This window comes from Astatotilapia calliptera, chromosome 7 (genome assembly GCF_964374335.1).
Source record: "Astatotilapia calliptera chromosome 7, fAstCal68.1, whole genome shotgun sequence".
Taxonomy (NCBI): domain Eukaryota; kingdom Metazoa; phylum Chordata; class Actinopteri; order Cichliformes; family Cichlidae; genus Astatotilapia; species Astatotilapia calliptera.
Window position 1 is genome coordinate 22047235 of NC_137428.1, and position 22019 is coordinate 22069253.

At 41.3% G+C, this 22019-nt stretch overlaps 1 protein-coding gene and 1 long non-coding RNA gene across 7 annotated transcripts in view; one reads left to right on the forward strand and one right to left on the reverse strand.

The window, feature by feature from the left end:
• The window catches only part of LOC145430005 (uncharacterized), a 127094-nt gene that overhangs the window by 101179 nt on the left and 3896 nt on the right, over positions 1–22019 (forward strand). The gene's annotated exons all lie outside the window — the stretch shown is intronic.
• The window catches only part of prrc2b (proline-rich coiled-coil 2B), a 32782-nt gene that overhangs the window by 8212 nt on the left and 2551 nt on the right, over positions 1–22019 (reverse strand). For 2 of the 6 annotated variants that reach the window (XM_026173648.2, XM_080304211.1), the window contains exons 2-30: positions 18829–19006; positions 18540–18717; positions 18124–18226; positions 17727–17790; positions 17415–17558; positions 16510–16823; positions 16246–16370; positions 15979–16142; positions 14895–14982; positions 14634–14802; positions 13656–13995; positions 13368–13558; positions 12486–12669; positions 12108–12315; positions 9820–11859; positions 9472–9638; positions 8238–8353; positions 5904–6045; positions 5269–5345; positions 4847–5119; positions 4607–4708; positions 4031–4223; positions 3844–3941; positions 3599–3726; positions 3215–3455; positions 2874–3041; positions 2643–2722; positions 2428–2509; positions 756–965 (exon numbers count right to left, since the gene is read on the reverse strand). In XM_026173648.2, coding sequence (XP_026029433.2) covers positions 756–965; positions 2428–2509; positions 2643–2722; positions 2874–3041; positions 3215–3455; positions 3599–3726; positions 3844–3941; positions 4031–4223; positions 4607–4708; positions 4847–5119; positions 5269–5345; positions 5904–6045; positions 8238–8353; positions 9472–9638; positions 9820–11859; positions 12108–12315; positions 12486–12669; positions 13368–13558; positions 13656–13995; positions 14634–14802; positions 14895–14982; positions 15979–16142; positions 16246–16370; positions 16510–16823; positions 17415–17558; positions 17727–17790; positions 18124–18226; positions 18540–18717; positions 18829–18943 — 6504 coding nt within the window. In that variant the 5' untranslated portion in view covers positions 18944–19006. Of the gene's footprint in view, positions 1–731; positions 966–2427; positions 2510–2642; positions 2723–2873; positions 3042–3214; positions 3456–3598; positions 3727–3843; positions 3942–4030; positions 4224–4606; positions 4709–4846; positions 5120–5268; positions 5346–5903; positions 6046–8237; positions 8354–9471; positions 9639–9819; positions 11860–12107; positions 12316–12485; positions 12670–13367; positions 13559–13655; positions 13996–14633; positions 14803–14894; positions 14983–15978; positions 16143–16245; positions 16371–16509; positions 16824–17414; positions 17559–17726; positions 17791–18123; positions 18227–18539; positions 18718–18828; positions 19007–22019 lie in introns of all 6 variants that reach the window. The other 4 variants (XM_026173650.2, XM_080304212.1, XM_026173649.2 and 1 more) reach the window with 4 other exon arrangements.

Here is a 22019-nt window from a genome sequence, read left to right on the forward strand (position 1 = left end):
GTGGTGGTCGTCTTTCAGCCTTTCTTACCTTGGCCATGTCTCTGAGTATTGCACACCTTGTGCTTTTGGGCACTCCAGTGATGTTGCAGCTCTGAAATATGGCCAAACTGGTGGCAAGTGGCATCTTAGCAGCTGCATGCTTGACTTTTCTCAGTTCATGGGCAGTTATTTTGCGCCTTGGTTTTTCCACACGCTTCTTGCGACCCTGTTGACTATTTTGAATGAAACGCTTGATTGTTCGATGATCACGCTTCAGAAGCTTTGCAATTTTGAGACTGCTGCATCCCTCTGCAAGATATCTCACTATTTTTGACTTTTCTGAGCCTGTCAAGTCCTTCTTTTGACCCATTTTGCCAAAGGAAAGGATGTTGCCTAATAATTATGCACACCTGATATAGGGTGTTGATGTCATTAGACCACACCCCTTCTCATTACAGAGATGCACATCACCTAATATGCTTAATTGGTAGTAGGCTTTCGAGCCTATACAGCTTGGAGTAAGACAACATGCATGAAGAGGATGATGTGGACAAAATACTCATTTTCCTAATAATTCTGCACTCCCTGTATATGCACCAACAAGTGTTTTATGTAACACCATAAAAGTCTCACATTACTGAAAATGAATTCAACACTAAAAAAATGTTACATTTTTAAGTCAAATCACACAACAGTGAACATGAAAAGCATTTCAAAATAAGAGAAAGATAAAATGGATTAAATTAAATTACCTATATTTACAGTGGGTGGCTCACCTTCATGCCATCCTCTTGCCCTTTAACTGGGGGCTCGGAAGCTGAAGGAGGGATGGAGTGGGGAGGGTCACGGCCAGGATTGGGGTAAGGGGGGGAACGGATGATGACGGGCTTATTGACCTGCATAACAGGTCTCTGAATAGGGTTGGGGAAGGGGCCTGTGGTGGGGGGACGCATGTGCATCACCATGCTGCCCTGAGCAGGAGGGACCTGTTGGTCACAGAGGAAACAACAGGAGGAAAAGCAGGTGAAGGGTTGGGAAATAAATGAAATGCAAATAATTAGCAAGTGCTGAATTTCTTAACACATTTTTAGACTTGACTTTTAGATTCCAAATACTGATGTTCAGGCTAAAGGATGTAGCGATCCTACATTAGGATACGATATTGGCAGCAGTATGCATCAAAGACTCTCACTGAGCAGAAAAGAGACCAGTAACAAATACCTTTAAAAAAAATAAAAAACATCTTGGTCCTCCTGTTATTTATTTAAAATAATAAAGCCCAAGCGAGTAAGTGCATATTCTTGTATTTGTATTTACCTGTGACAGTTTACTTGAATAACGTTCAAATCCAAGTCTGATACTGGCTTAGACATAAAATACCGGGGGGCTGCCAGTGCTACCCCTCAGCCTCCTAGTAAATACACATACGGTATGAATTTAAAACTCCTATGACTTTGAAATTCATACCGTATGTAAAAACAAAAATGATTCTCCGTCTCTTCTTTAAAGTAAAGTGTAGAGCTTACTCGTACTTAGTGCTCTGTATGAGCAGAAACCAAGGTAATGGTCCTGGAAAGGTTTTTTGTTTTGTTTTGTTTTTTACAGTATACTATATTTTAATTTAGGGCTGTGCGATATGACCAAAATCTCATATCCCGATATAAGAATTCTATCGTCCCGATAACATTATAAATCACAAAAATGTAACATTTTCTGTAAATTCTGTGAATCTCGGTCAGCTCGACTTGCGTGAAGTGTTTCCAGCTGCGCGTCGTGTATTTGGAGTCGAGTGTTTTAACAGATGCATGAAACGATACATTTTTAGACATAGGTTGTAACGGCTGCCGTTTTCTTTGTGTTTATTACACGGCGTGCTGTGGGGAAAAGCCTGTTCTAACGTTTCAGTCTGGCGGCTCTTTTTTAATTCTCATCCGTAAATAATCTGCTCTTTCACATGATTTAGTTTATTTTGAAAAATCTCAACAGGATCTTGAGCTTTATTGTGAAAGGTTTATGTGGAACATAAACAAGTGGACACGCGATGCTGTTACCGTCATTGTTGCTAACCACAACGCATAAAAACAGGCGCTTGTCCGTCTGTAGTGTGGTTATATTAAATATAAGAGAAAGAGAAAACTTTAAGAAATTAATATAGCCACTACAGTGACCATCAAAAAGATGAAAAATATTGCCGTAAACAGTTTATTTTGTGACACCACGAAACAAACGATAGCGTAAAATGAAACGATAGACGTTTTTATATCGTCATCCGATATATATCGTTATATCGAACAGCCCTATTCTAATTGCATAATGGTGCATTTAACTAATCATACCTAGAAAATAAAACATACATATAGGAATATATTGTGTGGCCCACTTTTAAAACAATGGTCGCATAAAAAGAAAAAAAAAATATGGTAATATTTTAAGGTGAAAAATCCATACCTGCTGAGCAAAATGTGTAGGCAGAGGGCCTACAGGTCCTCCAGGACCAGAGGGCTTCCCGCCGGGGCTAGCAGAGCCAGGTCTGATATAAAAAAATAATAATAATACAAATGAATTAGCCAACTGTGCACTGTTACACAGTGGAGCACATCTGAAGTGATAAAAAGATCTACATAACTAACTTCTACTACCTTCCTCAAATTATTTCCACTCACCTGTAAGAACCTCCAGACATGCCTGGGGAATGATTGGGCTTCTCGGAGAACTGAAAACCTTTCATTTCCATCTGTGGACCCTGACAGTGGAGAGACACACAGAGGTACATTGTCAGACAACTGTAGTGGAATTTCAGTAATGGTCAGCGGTGTAACAGGTAAAAATGGCACACCAGTGCTGAGATATCTAATGGATGGAAAGTTGAGTAACATGAAGCCAGTAAGGCTCACCTCTCTGCTGCCAGTCATGACAGCTGCCTGCGACCCTGGTGGTAGCATTCGGCGTGGGGCTCCCACTGACAAGTTCTGTCCCTGCTGCAGCTGGATGGACTGTGGGAGGATGAGGTGTTGTTGAGCTGAACCATAACGCAGCTGAGAGCCAGGCAGGGGCATAGTGACCTGGTGAGAATGAAGAATTGATTGTAAGCCTTTAATATAAGACAACAGTCCAATTATGCCATTTATATGACGGCTTATATTTGTTAGGCTAAAACAAACACTATGAACAATTTTAAAATCCTCTTATACGTTAAAATGGATATTTTAGTCCTGAGCAGCAACAGCCCACAAACCTGAATGAGCTGAGAGTCCATTAACTGTGAAGAGCCCATGCCAGGCCCTTGGTTCATCTGACTATCATAGACTAGCTGCTGGCTGCCATTCATAGGCTGGTAGTGTGAGCCTGACTGGGGTTTAACCATGTCTGATGGCTGCATGCCAGGGAAAGCTGAGTATGGGCCCTTGAGAGGGGCTCCACCTGACAGTACCATGGGGCTGGGCTGTGACAAGTTGGGGTGCATGTAAACCTGGGACCTGAAAAAGGAAGGAAAAGAAAAGCAGAGTGACACAATGAGCGAAAGGAAAAAGTATTTTTTTTTAAACTCTCGAAAAAGATTTTATCTGCTTTCTAAATAAATGAAGTGAAGCAATATGGAAATTCTTTAAGCAAGCAGTACCTGAAGGGGGGGATGGAGCTGAACATCTCTTGGGACTGAGAAACAGGCAGACCTCCCCGAAGCCCCAACTGGGCCTGAGCCTGAAGAGACGTGTGTAAAGAAATGGGAATCTGCTGGGCTGCAGCCGCCTGAATGAGTGAGCACATGCAGCATCATGACAATTTGCTGGTACACAAGCAAGCCTGTGCCTGTGTGTGTGTGTGTGTGTGTGTGTGTGTGTGTGTGTGTGTGTGTGTGTGTGTTACCTGTTGGTAAGTCTGCTGCTGGGTCATGGTAGGTGGTACAAGGCGTGGCTGGCTTGGAAAGACGTGACCATCCAGATACAGCGGGGGAATATGATTCCCTGCATCAGGGGCAAGACCCAGACAAGCTTTCATTTACTCCTCTAAGATAAATCCTTCATCAAACTCAAGAAACAAAATGTAGTTTTACCTTGCATGGACATGGAAGGTGCTACTGATGCAACGGGCATTGGTGGCATGGAAACGCCTCCAAACGAGCTGTAACTGACACCAGTGGATGAGCCGGCACTGCAGGGAGGCTGAGCACCTGAAGCGCTGCCACCAGGAGAGCCCTGCTCAGGAAGAGACTGGGAGTTCTCCCACGCCTTGCGTGCTGACTCCATCTGCAGAGACACAAACATTTCAGATCAGAGTTTTTCTAATGTTTTTCTTACATCAGACAGGCTCATACTGTCAATCTTTTTAAATCTTATCTTATAACGCATTTTTATTTACTGGCTTTTAATACAGCATGAGAGTTATTTGTTAATTCATATTTGGTGTTTGCTTTTAATACTCTAAGTTGTTTTATTATGTATGTTGTATTCTTGTACAGCACTTTGGTCAACGCTCCTGTTGTAATTAAATGTGCTATATAAATAATTAAACTATTAAACTATTAATGTTTCCTACTAAAAGCACCACAAATCAACAGGAGTACCATTCTTTCTAAGTTATATATTTAAAAAAACCAAAACTATCTGACATTGGATTGTGATTTAAATACCTTGAGAGTGAGATCAGCACTGGGAAAGGAGATGGGGTTGAGGTTGATGCCAGGCTGCAGGTGGTTGGAGCGCAAAATGGGGATACTCTGATTCAAAGCAGTCTGTTTGAGGACAAAGAAGATTATAAATACTTACAAATCAACATATCTTATTTTCAAATAAGACACTATTCCATTAATGGTTTCAGGTGTATTACAGCTAATTTCATTGATTTCTATAAAGTACAATAAGTCACTTACGTCCTGAAGCTTGTTCACAGGATTGGACACGGGTACTGGGGTAGAACCCGGCGGCAGGCTGAAATCTGAATCTTTGGCACTGACACCAAACTCAATGGGTGGGACAGGCAGCACAGTGTCCACATGGAGGTCCACACCATTGACTGGTGTGATAGGGCCACCTTCCAGCCTATCGACACCTTCTGAGCCCTTCCGGTGTTTCAGGGAGCGTTCATTTCCGATGGGCCCTGGTTTGTGCTGCTCTTTGTTTTGTTCTGGGCCCGCATCAGAGTCCTGTCCCAAAACATGCAATGTTATGAGTCTATGTTTTTGAAAGCAATACTAGAACAACTGAAACTAATGTGAAAAAGAAAGTTAAAATGAGATTAAAAACAAACAAACAAAAAAAAACATGCAGTTTAGTAGCAGCTGCATCACACTACCTCAGAGTTGGGCTCACTCCCAGTGTAAGACACCTGTTTGGTCCATGAGTCTCCCCCTGAAGACTGCACTGAAAGAGCTTAAACAGATACACAAACCTCACTGTTATTAATGAAAAATGCAATCATTTGAAAAACAAAATGTTCACAAAAAACTCAAGCTTTCATATTATGCACATTCATATTACAACATCTGTTCTTTATGGACTTTGCCATAAATACTAGGAATAATGCTGCAATGCTCTTGTTCTATATGTAGGTTAGATTATATGATTAATCTCTCATGGAGTAACGAGTGCCCAGGCTTCACCACAAGCTATGAAAGGACTTGTCAGTTAATTTTAGTTAATTTTGAGTCCCAGGAAAAAGGAGAGTAAAATTACTTTAAGTTGGTGCAAAACGTTTTGTTAAAGCCCTAAAATTAAATATAGAAGTCTGTACTTAAAGCATGCCTTCATTGTTCAAGTTCACTGTGATGATGAACAAAGGTAACCTTTCAAAAAGTGTAATTGCCCAAAAATTCATGGGGCCTGACTGTATGTGCCGTCAGTGTGTGTTGAGGCTAAAGGTTTATGTTTAATATAACAAAATGCATATCTCAATGAAGCACTGACCAAAAATTTAATAAATAACAATACCTGAGCTGTTGGTCTCCCAGATTTCAGTTCCCAGATTGTTAGAAGAAATTCCTTCCTCGGGTTGTTCAATGCTCATGCTTCCCTGCTTTTTGGCAAAGCGTGGTGGCATCTTGGAAGTGACTGTCCTGTTTTTCACTGGTACCTAAGATGGTTAAAAGAAAAAGCTTCAAGGTTCGCTGTGTAAAAATGGCAAGCAACTAAATGGAACGAACACTTTTGTGTAAACATAATGTGATATATCCTAGAAAATACTGCCGGCCTCCAGTGCTACCCCCCTCAGCTTCCTTGTACATGCACCTGAGTTAGAAATGTGAAAATCCTAGATCACTTCCTTGAGTTATCCCTGAAATTTTAACTTGTCCCAGAGTTTTGGTAAATGTACCTATGGTACACATGTGAAATTCCTATGCCATCACTTTTTTACGCTTGAGGGATAAAAAAAAATAAAAAATTACACATTCCCTCTCTTCTTCACATGCCGATGTGCTTGCAAAGTCTGATGTAATGAGTTAATTACAGTGTAATTAAGTTAAGGCTGTTCGATATAACGATATATATATCGGGTGACGATATAAAAACGTCTATCGTTTCATTTTATGCTATCGTTTGTTTCGTGGTGTCGCAAAATAAACTGTAGTGGCTATATTAATTTCTTAAAGTTATCTCTTTCTCTTATATTTAATATAACCACACTACGGATGGACAAGCGCCTGTTTTTATGCATTGTCGTTAGCAACAATGACGGTAACAGCATCACGTGTCTGCTTGTTTATGTTCCACATAAACCTTTCACAATAAAGCTCAAGATCCTGTTGAGACTTTTCAAAATAAACTGAATCACGTGAAAGAGCAGATTATTTACGGATGAGAAGTAAAAAAAGATCCACCAGGTGCTAAAAAATAAACCTTAGACTCAAACGTTAGAACAAGCAACCCGCAGCACGCCGTGTAATAAATACTCAAAGAAAACGGGCTTTACAACTTATGTCTAAAAATGTATAGTTTCATGCATCTGTTAAAACACTCGACTCCAGCTACACGACGCGCAGCTGGAAACACTTCCAGCAAGATGAGCTGCCCGAGATTCACAGAATTTACAGAAAATGTTACATTTTTGTGATTTATAATGTTATCGGATGATAGAATTCTTATATCAGGATATGAGATTTTGGTCATATCGCACAGCCCTAAATTAAGTGAGTGTAATTAAGGGATCAGTGCAGCCACATTCCCAGAGATCAGTGTCCAGGCATCACAGCCAGAACTTACTAAACTAGGTATCATCTGTGTAATACAAAAAGAGTAGCACTGCCATGTATTTGTGCCCGTTTGTTTTGTTTGGACATGTTAAAGTAAGGGTTGAATTATTCTCAAATTTAGCACATGTTCAGCAGTCAGTCAGGCAGAGACAATTATATGGAGGAAAAGACGCAACAAAAACTGACAGCATGGCAGCCAACAGAGCATCTTAAATAAAACAACATTAAACATGAAGTTGCTGTGTGATTTAAGTCAACTACCAGAAGGTCATGATAGAGGGGTTGACAACTGACTCGCTTTTTAGGACTTACATCTTGTAGAGAAACAAATGAGCAGTGCTGCAGCAAGCTGGAAAGACAAGAAGGCTTTGCCAATGCAGAAGGAGCTTGAACTCAAACAGTATTATCAGAAGGTCATTGCTGTATCACTTAACAATTAAGTAAGCTTGCAGCTTTCTCCAACTCCAACAATGCATGAATGTGACGATTAGTTTGTAGCATTTTTTAGCAAAGTTGTTTGAAAGCGGGAGGCGAGCCAATTTACAAGCAAGGGTTTAGCGAATTGCTGAACTGATTTGCTCAAGTAAACCTTGTCAAGACTGTATTATACCATTCTAGGTAGATAAGATCACATCGGTCAGCTAACCCTTGGCGACCAGTCGCCTGGGGAAAAAGGTATATTTCTCAGTGGGGTGTGAAGTAGCTTTAACTGGCTGCTGCCAGGTAAAATATGTGGCAAAAAATCAGCTTGCCCAAAAACCTCCTTGTGAATTCACAGGGAGATTGCCATGGTCAGCAGTATTTTGCATAGTAGACAGTGACTTTCCTGAAAACATCTGGCAACTGCTCACTGATTGGTGACTGAGTACTAAAGAGCATTAACAACCAACCACTGCAGGACTCATAAAGGGAGCAATAGGGCACTTATAGGACTGCAGTTCACATATTGGGCCAACAGTGTCATAAAAATTACTTTCCGAATTAAACACATTTTAGAGGGCCATTTTTATTAAAAAAAACAAGCAAACTAATAATATTTTTTGAGTATTTAGAATTTGGTGTATGTTAAACTTACAGCTGCCCCTTGTTCTTTCCTCCTCCTGTCATCTTCCTGTGGGCGTCTTTGCTTTTTGGACAAGGCATCCTGGTATCCATCTGCATTTGAACCTGGTCCCCCTGCGTCTCCTTCAACTACAAAACAAAGTTTTTGTCAGAGGAAAAATCAAGAGTGCTCAAGTAAAAGCTGCAGTGCTGAATCGCATCTGTACCTGTGTAAAATGCTCCATTAATACATTTTACCGTGAATTAAATTACCCCACCTAAAATGTAAAGCTGCTAAAGACTTTCTCCCAGTTTAAACCTAAAATATGAGACCTTTCAATTAATTTTACTATTTAAAAATTATTAATGGTATTCTCACTGCACCTAGAAAAAAAATCAGTTATTCTGCTGTCTGAAAACAAAAAAGGAGGTCACCAAGACTCAAGCTTTTTTTGCTTTACGAGACACACCTATAGTATCAATTTCAAAATCCTGTGTTTCCTTGTTCTCAAGTTATCGCTTTCAGAAACTTGTGTCCTCACCCCCTACACCAGCATGGTAATGGCGCCTTTTACAGCTGAGGGGTAGAAATGTGTATATAAAATATAGCATATGTGAGCACAGAGAGTGAGAGAAAAAAAGAACAGACGTCAATTGCAAACAGGAAGCCAGCGCACTGAAGTGAGATTAAGAAAAAAAAAGAAAGTAGCCCACACCAGAACTTCTTTATTGCTTGCAAATCTGTTTCCACCACCCATGGTTATCCCTCAGCATTAAATTTTCCCCATAGCTTTGGCCTGTGGGCATGACATCAAAGTTAATCATCATGTTAGCCACGTTAGCTGGGTTGCGTGCAAACAGGATTGTCCTACTGCTGTGGGGACACTGCCATAAAAAGTTATTTACTAACTTTTCAGCTTGTCAGGGGACAAGAGCACATTAGAGTACTATTTGTAGGCCTCACACCTCTAACACGTTATCTGAGTGTTTAGTTCTCAATCTATATTAACAGACATGAACTTCACCTTGGAGTTGCTGTTCTGCAGCTGTGCAACTTAATTTTTAAACAAGTTAGTCTGATTCCACACATGTTAAGAAAAACAAAATCACATAACACAAACAAGATTCAAGGGGATTAGAGGAATGAATGAAAGCAAATGTGTTTACAGTATTTTTAACACTAAAACTACACTATTGCCAACACTTTGTTTCCATCAGAGTGCATTCCCTATGCATTCCATAAAGATGTGAAAGAAAGTTGGACTCACTTGGGTAGCTGCTGAGCTCATATGGGGACAGTGGTTCAGTGATGTCTGTTTTGACAGGTCCTGGCTTCAGCTCCTTGTCTAATTTCTTCCCAGCGGGCTCAATGGGCTCCCTCTCTTCTGGCAGCTGCTCTATGCTGTATACAGAGCCTGACTCATCTGGACTCCTGCTGTGAACAGGACATAGAAAAAGTGCTTAAATTGTGTGTTTTTTCCAAAATAAACCAAATTGAGTAACTGAAAATGGTGTCCTTGTAATCAAAATTATAGTCATCATCATACAAATAACAAAGTGTTGTTGGTTTCTAAGTAGCTATAACAGACGACTGGTCAGTAAGTTATTTGCCTCACCTTTTACAAGAAGTGCCTCCGTTCTGCCAGCTGTCACTCCTGTTCGATGAGGTGGGGGGATTATCAGGTGCACGCACCATCTTGCTTGCGTCCAGCAGTGATGGTTCTCCTTTCCTGTTCTGCCGTTCCACCAATGGTCTCTGACTAGAGAAGCTTCTCTTAGAAAGCTCCCTCTTCTCACTGGAGCCTGGCTCCTGGCCAGAGTCTGAGGGAATATCGCCATGGCCCTGTGTAGCAATGCCTCCACCTCCACTCCGTTTCTCTCTCCAGTCACCAAAGTCGCTGTTGTCTGAACCCGTCTCCCATTCCTCTGTCTGGCCATGCTGGCTAGGACGTCCAGAGTAGTGGCCACTGGGCCAGTTATCATCACCAGTGCTTTTAGAATGACCTGGCCAGGGATTTGCAAAGTCTCCGTTTATGAACTCATCACTTGTCCACTGATTTGAGCCAGGTTCACGCTCTTGTCGTAGACGACGGAAGCGCGGAGGCTTGTCTTGACGTGGAGGACGCCTTCTCCTTAAAATCTGTCTGTCAGGGTTCTCGCTGTCAAAGTAGTATTCTCCTTCACGCTCCTCTGTTCCATTTTCCATGAAGGAGCCAGTAAATTTAGGAGTGTACTTGAGAGCGTCACGCTCAACTGGGGGTCTGCGGGAGTAAGCAGTCTCTGCTCCAGGACCATAACCATTTTCTTGCATCGAGCCGCTACTGCTGCCACTAAATTGAGGCCCACGGCCCCTCCATGTAGAAATATCTCTAGATCCTCCAAAGCTTCGACTGTAACTACCAGTGGTGTTCAGTCGTGGAGGCAGCACCCGATTTCCAAAGCCTCTGGTGACCTTGGTCTTTTCTCTGGAATCTGGGGCAGTCTGATCATCTGTGTACACCTTGTTGGATCTCCAAGACTCTCTATCAGCTTTACGGACATCCCCAGACTCTGTATAGCCTTCTCCATTTTCAGATCCTTTCTGGCGACGCCTCTTGGGAAGTTCCTCATACTCTGAGGCTTCACTCAATGTTTCACTGACATTTCGCCTACGGGGTTTGCCCCTCTGAAACTCCTCGACCTTGATTAGATCCCTGGGTGGTGCTCGACCTCTGCCTGCTCGCTGAGTGCTGCTGCCACTGCTGTTGTTATTGTTGTTATAAACACCTCTGAGATTATCTCCACCGCGGCCACCGCGGGTTCCACCTCTGGAGTTAAATTCCCGGAAGCCTCGACTGCGGCCTCTACCCGTCCCCCTCACTGCACCAAAGGCCTGTTCTTCATCAATAAAGATCCAGTTATTGCGCCGTGGTGCCTGGGGTTCTCGGTTCTCCTGACTGTCTCTAAGTGACTGGCTTTTAGCACTGCTCCAAGTGTTCTCCTTGGGAGAGTCATCGCTGTGGGTGCTCAGAGGTCTGTCCATTTTACTGGGAGCTGGAGACTGGCGCTGCCTCTCTTCAGGTTGTTTTTCAACCACAGGTGATGCAGAACGCCTATTGTTGGCAGGCTGGTTGTCTTTCTTCAAGTCATAAACGTTAGTAAGGACTTCTTTCTCCAGGCGGTAGGGGACAGGCTTCTCCTCAGGCTCAGGTTTAGGCTTTTCATTCTCCTTGTCTTCCACTTTGAGAGCCTTAAGAACTGGTTTCTTGATGGGACCAGTTCTGCGTATCAAGGTGCGTCCACTAGCCTCAGATGGCTGGTTGACACTACTTGAACTGGAACTGGCTTCAGACCACTGGTTTTGGGCACTGTTAACCCCTCCGTCTTGTTTCTGGCTACCATCTCTTTTCCAGTTGTCTGTGGAGCCATCTAAGGCCTCGTCGTGGGATTCAAGGCCATCTTTCAGATGCTTGTCTCTCGACTCTTGCTTTGGGTATTCACTATCTGAATAATTCTGAGAGAGGTTCTGAGCGGTGGTGAGCAAGCCTTGGTCATGTTGTTCTCTGTCTGAACCTCTGCTCTGATAACTGTGATGGGGAAGATCATCTTGAGTGTGGGACAAACAATCACTGGCCCTCTCTTCATAGGAGTCCTGTTGGGAAGAGGCCATATCACCTCTGTGGATACGAGGAGACATTAAAAAAAAAAAAAAAAAAAAAGATTAGGAATGAAAAAACCAGACGGAGGCCCATTAACAGAGCCTCATGCCCTTAACAACATAGATTCCATTAAAAAAAAAAAAAAAAACATGGACTTTACAGCGTTGAGGAAGGAATTATTAAAATGCTCAGTTTCACAGATTAAAACACAAGAGGGCCTCATGCCTTAATTTAAGGACTGCAGAATTCGAACAAAATAAACTTACCTGTCATCGGGATGTCCGCTTTCCGAGCTTTCACGCTGTCTCTGGTAAGGTGGAGTAAAGCTACGCAAGGGATAGCCATCTTGATTCCACACTGGGTAAGGCTCAGTGGAAGGCGCTCGTCTCTCCTGAGGCAAGTTTGGATGGCATCCCTCATCAGAACCGGGACTGTTCAAGTGATCTTGGTGCATCATAGGTTTTATCATTCCTGCTGAAAATCAATCAATCACATATTAATCATGTTAAACATGATTTCAGGTGTGTCTGTCCTTCCGTTATTGACTGTATAGTTTGTTTATACCGAAACAAATGTGTCTGGCCAAACCACCTGTTATTTGTTTAAATTTAATACATATAAGTATATAAGGATTTAGTAATTACCAGGGTAGTAGTCAACAGGAGACCGTCCCTGGGTCATGCGGGGATCCATGAAAGGTGGCATCATCATCCAGCGCGGATCAAAACCGAGGACATGTGGAGGGTAGTAGCCCCGCTGAGTGTGGCTTGACCCTGATGGATTAGGGTGACCTGACTGCTGCCAATGCTGCATCTTGAACATTTGTTCCTTTAAAATCCACACAATAGACATTCAACAAATGGGCAAAATTGACACTGTCTGTTTTGTGTAAAATGAGACAAACTAATTGAAGACATTTCCAGGCTAAGCTAACAAAGTCAGCAGGATATTGTTCCCCATTTAGCATTCATAACAAAAAAATCAAAGTACATTTATTCTCATATATTTTAGAATGAACCAAGAAGATGCTGGAGATTCTCTTCTCAAGAAATTAGACCTAACGTTCTAAATATCCTAGTTTCACTTCTCTAGCACAACCCCATCATGGTCAATATCAAAGAGGCTGTTCTTTATGAAGGTGACCAGTTCCAACACACAAGCTGTACTTGCCTGGGCTGCCCAGGTGTATTAGTGGCCTAATGCCGCATAATAAGGTCAGCAAGTAAGCCATCTCTAAGAGATCCTGAATGCAGTAACACTAGAAGTTCCAGATGGCTAATTTGTGCCTCTGTAAAGCTGCGGGGAGTTTATGGTTTTCACCCGAATATACACCATAGGCTACTGTCACACATTTGTTACATTATTTATAGATGTTTTAGTGCAGCTCCTCATTTCCTAAATCTCTACAACCAAGGTGGACAGTGCAATGTTAACATGACCATGGGCCACATTATTAAGAACAGTGCAATGAAACCAGAATTCTCCTTAATTTGGAGTTGAAGCTATTGGCATCAGCTGGTGCTCACCTGCTGCTGGTGGTGTTGTGGTTGCTTTTGAAAGCGGGGTGGCACTGGTTTGATTGGCTGACGCCCACTGTAGTCTCCTGATGGTGAGGAGGGCTCTGGGCCATCGTCTTCACTGCCACGGTAGGTAGAGAAGCCAGACTCTTCACGGTAACTATGGCCAGGGGAAATGTCCGAGGGACACTCACTTCCATCTGGAAATCGTGATAAAACACGCTTGAATAGTTGCATTTGTGCATTTTTAAAACTATATTTTATATAAAATAAAAAAGGACTAAGGACTCTTTTTACCTTTTGTGCTGTAGTGCCAGTTATCATGGTGGCTTCGACTCTGTTCCCGACTTGGGGACAGTGGAACTTCTTTTCCCTCTACCTCCTTCTGGCTGTCATCCGTCCTTGATGTCTGCCTTTCAGTCTTCCCAAATTTTTCATCCAGTTTTTTGAGCTTTTCAGCACATGCTGCCAGACGTTCCTCACGAGCACGCCTCTCTTCCTCCTCCCGCCGTCTTCGGGCTCTCTCAACAGCCTCAGAGAGCTCAGGCGACACATACTTGGCCCTAGCTGGTGCCTGAGACTGCCGCTGGTGATCATCCTGGTCAGCAAGTGGGTCTCCTTGGTTTCTCTGTTGGACCTAAAGGAGTTAAAGGGGAGGAACTTGAGTGATGAAGATTATTCCTTACTTTTTTTTTTTTTTTTTTTTTAAGGAGGTCCATTAGATTTTATTTCACTCTAAATTTATTTTGGGGGGGGGGGGAGGACTAGCAACTATTTCTCCCAGATTAGTTGCTACTCAAACTCGCTGTTACCCGTAGGACACTTGTCCTGTTTCTTAAATTGCATATCCTATAGTATCTCTTGCTAAAATAAACAATTACCCTGGGAACAGATAAAAGCTTTGTTTTTATTGTAAGACATATTTTAATATTGTGGAATCTTTAGCTTATTTTAAATAAGTGGTTTGACAAATTTTCTACAATGAATTGCAACTAACAAACACCAAACGGACTTGGCAAATGAAAAGTGCTTAGACATATCACTATGGTTACCGCAAGGTCATATCTCCTAACTCGCAATGACAGACTCACTTCAGGGTATGTAAAGGCAGACAGCTATTCATATGCTCTACAGTGGTGTCTCTAACGTTCCACAGTCACAAAGGAATTAAAGAAAATGGTGTGTTTTGACTGTGATCATCATAATAATTTGATCTTAGGTAAGTAATCTCAAAAGAGGGCTGAAATGGAAAAACACTGCCCTGTGCATGGTTACCTGGGTGTCTGTGGAGAGATATTTGCCGTTGGTCTTCCTGGGAGGCTCGTGGTGGTGATGCTGGAAAGAGTAACTCTCTTCTGGACCCTCTTGTGGGTAAGATGCCTCCCCTGAGCTAAGGGAGGAATGGCAGTCCCGCTGGTTATCTCTCTCCCTCTCCCAGTCAGCCCTATGAAGAAAAATAAAGCCAGAAACATTTTTAAATAAAGACAAAATTGGAGTGTTTAGAGTAATAAGCAGCCTTTAGGGACGCGCTCTCACCAGATCTTGTTTTTGTCACTGGAAGAGTGTTCTTCTTCATCATCACTAAATTTGAGCTTCTCACTATAATCAACCTCCTCATGAAGTCCTGTGGGCAGGGGGAAAACAAAACAGTCAGTCACAGTGGTGAATCAGGGTGAGGTCTAAACTATACTGTCCTGGCTGTATTTATAGAGTGAGGTAACACTAGCTGTGAGGTTGAGCAGACAAACAGTTTGTTCTCCTGGGTCATATTTGTATTGTGAAGAACAGTCATCCTGTTCTTTAGAATCACAGTTTAAAACAACTCTTTTTTCCCCATTTATCTGTCAGACTGTGGTGAATAAGTCACTTGACTTGCTCTAAACAGCTAGGCCGACATCCCATTTATTTAACAACAGTCAACCAGAAAACTGTTATTAAAAAGCCACAGTTGGAACTGGATCTCATCAGCAATTGCCAAATTATACCGAGCTGGTATTTGGTTTTCATAGTACATACAAAGCCCATCTGATTGCGTCCTCTGTGGCTTTGCTTTGGGAAATATACACATAACCGTTCGCAGTGTGTGTGAGGAAGATTAGCATTACCCTAAAGTACACAGGCTGCACCATTGAGGATATGACGAGATAAAGAGAAAGCACCACTCCAAGCCTTTAACTGGAATCTCTTGATCATGTTACACATTCAATAAAGTAACATTAACATTTATTTTCTTACTTATAAGCCACAGACATATCATGCATCCGCAGGGTTTTTCTTCCATATAAGAAATTTTAATGGCCACTAATGAGATTGTGACCCTCTCCCAAAGGAAAAAGATCACTGTGACTGCAAGCTTTAAATTGCAGTCACAGTGAAATCTACCGTGAAATATATTTTTTGTTAAAATGGTCAAAAATGATGGGAAATACTCATCACCTTCTGTAAGATAAATTAACAGACTGATCATGTATAAGTCTATGGCCAACAATGAATACTAGAAAGTGATAAATACAGCATTCCACACATAAAAATATAAGGGTGAAAGATATTCACAAGCTATAGAAGAATCTCACAGTGAGAAAGTGTCTGGGACCATTACACATGTCTAAGATATACTGACCAGCCCATCCATCTTCACAATCATTGTCAAGCTCATCCAGATCCTTCAAATCCTCTGGATTAATAATGGCTGGGCGAACTGGTCTGTCGGTAGGTCTACGGATAGGCTGCGAAGAAAGTCGAGGCGCAGCACGGACAAAGCGATTCTCTCTCCTTACGTCACCACTGCAATGAGATTATGGCAAATTAACAACTGCCAAGTATCCCAGATCTCTATGTCAAACTGCTGAAAAATGGATAACTACTTGGATATTTAAAATGAACTTACTTTACAAGCTCAGGTTTGGCATAGCTCTGCCTAAAAGTAGGTTTGCTGTCAAAACGGGCGGGGGCTGCTACGGTGGTGGGAACATGGTCTGTACCCGTAGCTTCACGTGTCTCTTTAGAGCACATCTGAAAACAGCAGCACCACACGGGACGATCATATCAGGCATGCAAATGCCAAACACTCTGTTTTAGATTGTATCTAAAAGTAGGCCATGTTGTTTTCTTCCACAATCACCTGTAATGTTATGAGTCATACATTACTTACAAAGGCAGGCAACATGTCATGGTAGACAGCAGTTGAAGTGTGATGAAGCTGGTACTGCAATGCAGTAGGGACGGCTGTTCTGCGGACAGGCTGAGCAGGTCGCAGGGAAAGCTCCTTGGGGTCAGGGCCTGGTGACGGAGCCGTCACCGTATTAGATGAGGTGGTGACTGTGGCGGAGGAGGGGTGAGACGAGGCTGGAGGGGTGCCAGTCTCAGCCAGGGCAGTGGCCTTACCCTCAGGATCTGCTGGCAGGCTGAGGGTCAGGGATGAGGGCTGAAGGTTCCTGCCACCACCTTCCCTCCAGCTTGTCACATCTAGAAGTAAAAAAGGAAAAGGGGGAAAAAAATTAGAGGACCAGACCAAGCTAAACTAATAAAATGTCTAAAGCCCTGTGAAATTAGGAACTGCACTGAATTTCAAATAGCAATAGGTAACAACTTTCATTGAAAACAAGCAATGACTATAAATTAAAAACACATCCACTGACCATGTTGTTTCATCTCATCTCAATGCGGTAATTTCAAGAACTAATTGCAAGTGAATTAGTTCCATACTTTTTTTAATCAGAAATATTTAATCGAGTTCCCAGCCTGCATAGACAGATCATGGCCAAATGTGAGGGTGGGTGGTGTGAGCCAGGAGTCGTTAGTAAGAAAGTTGTCAGATTTCTGCTCTGAAAGACAACTTGCTTGGAAACTATGCAAGTAAATGACATCAAGAAGCATGAAATGCAGGTTAGAGGAACCAAAAAAAAAAAAAAAAAAAAAAAAAAAAAAACGCCCTCTTTCCTGTATTTCTTAAATAAAGTAATGTCTGCCAGTTTAAAGCTTTGCCTTCCAGGAGGTGTTACCTTATCTGTGAGACTGCCAATTTTTAAAGAAGGTGATACACAAAACATAAGTTACTCTGGGGGCGGAGGCTTGGTCCGGGCCCATACGACGGATCGAAGCCGCTTCTTTCCTTGCCAGCCCTGTCCTGTTCTCCAGCTGCCTTCAGTGTGGGAAATTCCTCGTGAGAGAAGGGCTGAAGTCGGTTTGAGGCCCTTGAACCTGATGTAGACATTGAAAGACACCGCATAAAGAGAGATGCTTGTCTGAGCTGAGCAAACAGAGAGCCATTTTCTCAACTGGGGTTTGAAATCTGAACAGCATACTGAACACTAACTGCGTGACATTTCATTTTAAACAGACTTTATTCTGAATTAATGAATGACTCACCATCTTGCTCTACTGCCTTTCCATTTAGCTGGGCCCATTGCTTTGGTCCACTTGTGTTTGTGTTCTGTGAAAATTAAGAAACCAAAGTCACCATCCCCACAGACCTAATGGAAGTTTCTCTACCTTTGAGGCACAAATGAGAAATTATCTTAAATATTCACAACCTTTCTTGTTCAACTTGGTAGTGTGAGCTTTCCTCCATAAAGAAGGTATAATTCTTTGCTCTTCTACCATTATTAGTCTTCATTAGAATATCCACTAGACACTCATTTGTATACGAGTAGCTCTCAATTAGCAAATAACCGAAAACACTTAAACACAATCAATGTGTTAATGAAAATCTGCAATAAATATATGACTGAAGCAGATTTATAAGCATACGTATACTCATACACACCTCCTGGTTGGCTACCGGTGAGGACTTCTGAAGATTGGAGACAGATTTCTGCAAAGGCAGCGGCGGCTGCAACTCCGGCAGCTGTGGTGTTGATGCAACAGAACTACGAAAAATAAAAAGACAACTGTGAGAAATCAACCCTCAAAAGCCTCTAAACTGCTTCTCTTTCTTCCTGGTGAACAGCTGACTTCTATCAAGATCAAAGCTTTAACTTATTTTATCCTGACACTGATCCCTGAAAAATATGTGAGTTTAATGTCAATGTTGATACTTCAGGAAGGACATTTCCATTTCAGCCACTGTAATCAACTAAAAAGGGTGTCTGAATATAAAACATTATAGCATAATTAATTTACTTGACAGACATATTTTTATTTTTTAAATCGGAGAAAGCGGGTCTATAAAACACGCCTTACTTCTTTTGATCGGGTTGTTCCTGCTTGTTCGCCCATCCTGTACCGTCTTTGGGCACTATAATCACGTTGGGATCGTTTCCTTTGTTTTCAGACTTCAAGCTCGGCAGATGAGCTGGTGGGGGCATACGCCGGGCTGTGGCCACTTTACCAAGACTCTGCAAGCCATGTCGCGGAACTACTGGGAGGCAAAACATGTAGATAAAGAAGTAGGACCAACATTAGTAAAGGGGCTTAAACTAGATAACAGATGAAGAAAAAGTATCAAGTGGAGAAACAAAATGAGCCTTACCTGTGTTTTTCTGAGTTTCTATTGATTTTCCCTTGTACTTATCAAATAGGCTGAGTGAGGAATACTTGCTTTTTCCATCCTTGGACTTGGTTATTTGCCCCAAACGATCGGACATTGCGATGTAATGTCATCTAGTATGGAAATTTTTCTTTGCGCCTCTTCCCAGTGCCTTCTGATTCTAAAAAGAGGAAATGAAATATCCACCTTAGTACAGAAGTCACCCAAGGAAAAACCAAACCTCAAGAATAAACAATGTTAATTCACAACCTTTGTAAATATTTAGTGTTAATCTGCCAATATAGACCAAACCAATAACTATACAACACAGCACACTGTAACTGAGATATTCTACATGTAATACTGGTTTACAAAATACCCATGTAAATAAAGATAAATGTTCACAGGAATAATACACATGAGTAAACAATATACAAGTTAATATAATATAAATATTATATATTATTAATATCAGTTAATGCACTCCAAGTAAGCCAGTAGGGCATGTAAGCAAAGTGTGAAACCAAAACAGCCATTAAGTCACTTAGAAACTATTTTACAAGTCCCTGAAACTGCATTATCTCCAGAAGAGATTAAGTGGTGTGACATTTTGATGGTGTTTGATGGTGGAGAGAGCATCAAACACATGTCCCAAAATCTTCGGTTGGTTCAAGACCCACTGACAGCATATGATCGAAACACTTTAGTGATATCACATCCTCTCTGGATCGGTCCACGGCTCCCTACAGAAATGTTTCATCAACTCTTCCACTGAATTACAATGACCATTCACACTGAGGGAAGAAGAAACCCAAACCATGGCAGCAAAAATGCCTCCGACATCATAATGAAACAAGGTCACCAGATTCCCTTAGTGTGGGTGCCAGGGGTCAGGGTTTTATTTTAATGCGTCTCTTTACCACATGTATAGGAGTTTCATAACCTAAAACCTACCAAGAACCAAAAGACCAACACATTTTGGTGTGAATTGTGTTTTCGATATATCAATAAATAATGAGGCCAAGTAAGTATTCCACAATACCCATATGGTGAACTGTGTTAACCAACACGAAACGGCTACAAATGGCAATTCATTTATTTAAGTGCTAAAAGTAATTTTATACTTTCCAGCTAGACTCAACAAAGATGGCAATGCTTCTGCAAAGGTATAATTAACCACATAAAAACACATTTTGTGTAGCGGAAACTTTATCTAAATGCAATTATTTTGAAACCACTACTAGTATTGTTTCTTTGAAGCAAATATCCCCTGTCCACCATCTATTGTGGACATTCACTTGAGTTTTGTTTTTCCCTTCTATCTGACCTCTGAACATTGTCAGAAATGTCTTTGAGGCAGGGACAACAACAGTTATTTACTGAAATTGTTGTACAAATAAATTTAACTGCACCTCAGAAGCAATGTAGGAGATAGGCTCTAAAATCCTTGTCAACAAGTTGTTCACTGCAAATTTCAATCCAATATATATTGTACTGTCAAATTTAAAGATGCTCCCTTCAGACACCACATGTGTTACAAAGAACAAGTCTTTGGGTGACAGGAAATACTTGAACAACTGTCCTACAACTGTAGAGCAGGGCAATTTGACCAAAAATATTTATCATGAAAACATTTGAAAATTTGCGATAACGATATAACTGACGATATAATTGACACTAGACGAAATACTTTACAACTCCACAACTTTATTAGTGCAAAAAAAAAACAACAACAACAAACAAACATCAATGTATTTTCACTTAAACAAGCAGCTGTTTTTTATGTGCATTAAAGTTATATAAAAATTTAACAGAGCAAATGCAAATTCCTTGCTGACAGTTTAACCTAAAGGCATTTCCAGTGGAAATTGGCCGACATATCCTCAGCATAACCATGTATAATATCCACAAAACTTAAAAAGAGGTTACGATAACCACAATGCTCCGACAATCCATCAAGCAGTGCGGCTTCGTAGATTAGCAAAGTCGTACTAAAACATTTGACAGATTTTCAAGCGCCGTGTACATAAAATCATTTCAAGGTCAGTAAAAACAATCAGAATTCATACATAAGGCACACAGGATTATAAGGGGCACTGTCGATTTTCAGAAAAATCAAAGGATTGATTGTAAGTGTGCCGTATTTTCCAAAAAACACGGTAATAACGACGGCCCGCTAGCATGCGCTACCAAAAATAGTGCTTTGTTGTGTATCTGACGGATGAAAGCCAAACCAGTTCCACACCACTGAAGTTGCAGCATTTTTACAAACCACTTCTGGTTCATCCGTTTCATTCAGCGATCCACTTTCGCTCTTCTTATTCTCCGTCATACTTTTTTCGCCATGTGCGTATGAAAACAAAGGCACTGCGCATGTGCGTTTTACCCATATTCTATCGCGATATTTCATTTTCTTATCGTTGCCCAACATTATACCGGTATTACCGTGAACGGTATGATATGGCCCAGCCCTGATCTCAAGTCAACATTATTCAAGTGGTTTATCACATAAACTTGAACCACAATACTGCCATCTATTCTGATCCCTGGGTAGTAGCTGCATATGTGGATCCATCTGCTGTGGTGACCCCTTGTGAATAAGGGAAGTGCTGAAAGAAGCTTCTATATGAATCATGAAACAAGGTAATACAAGAAATCCATGAGTGTAGTTTTTACTGTGATACACTAAATTTCTTCTGAAGCGATCCAAATCTGCTTTGTAACTCAACGTGTTGTTTCACATGATTTTACACATTTTTTTCCTGGTGAATTTCTGCACATTTTTTAAATTGCCATTTCTCATCTATAGCAGGAAAATGTATTGAGGATATGGTTTAAAAGAGATGTAACACCCGCCCAAAAAAGAAAATTTACACTATCAACGCACAGACCTTATGTTTTAGTACGCATGCATAGAACATCTTTATGCAGTCTTCAAATATCTTCTGCAGGTAAACATCAGCCAACAAAACATTACGGGGTGACTAACCGTGAGATACAAAACACTATAAACTTTAAAAACATCAATTACTCTCACAATATTTGAGCTAAATAAAAAAAAAATGCAGAGCTTAAGACAGTCTCTAAATGAATATCTGATATTATGTCCAGGTCGATGTCTAGTGCTAAAACCAAACAATGCCACCAACTTTCAAGAAATTATCAATAACAATGTCATCCTATGTTAAGCCCAG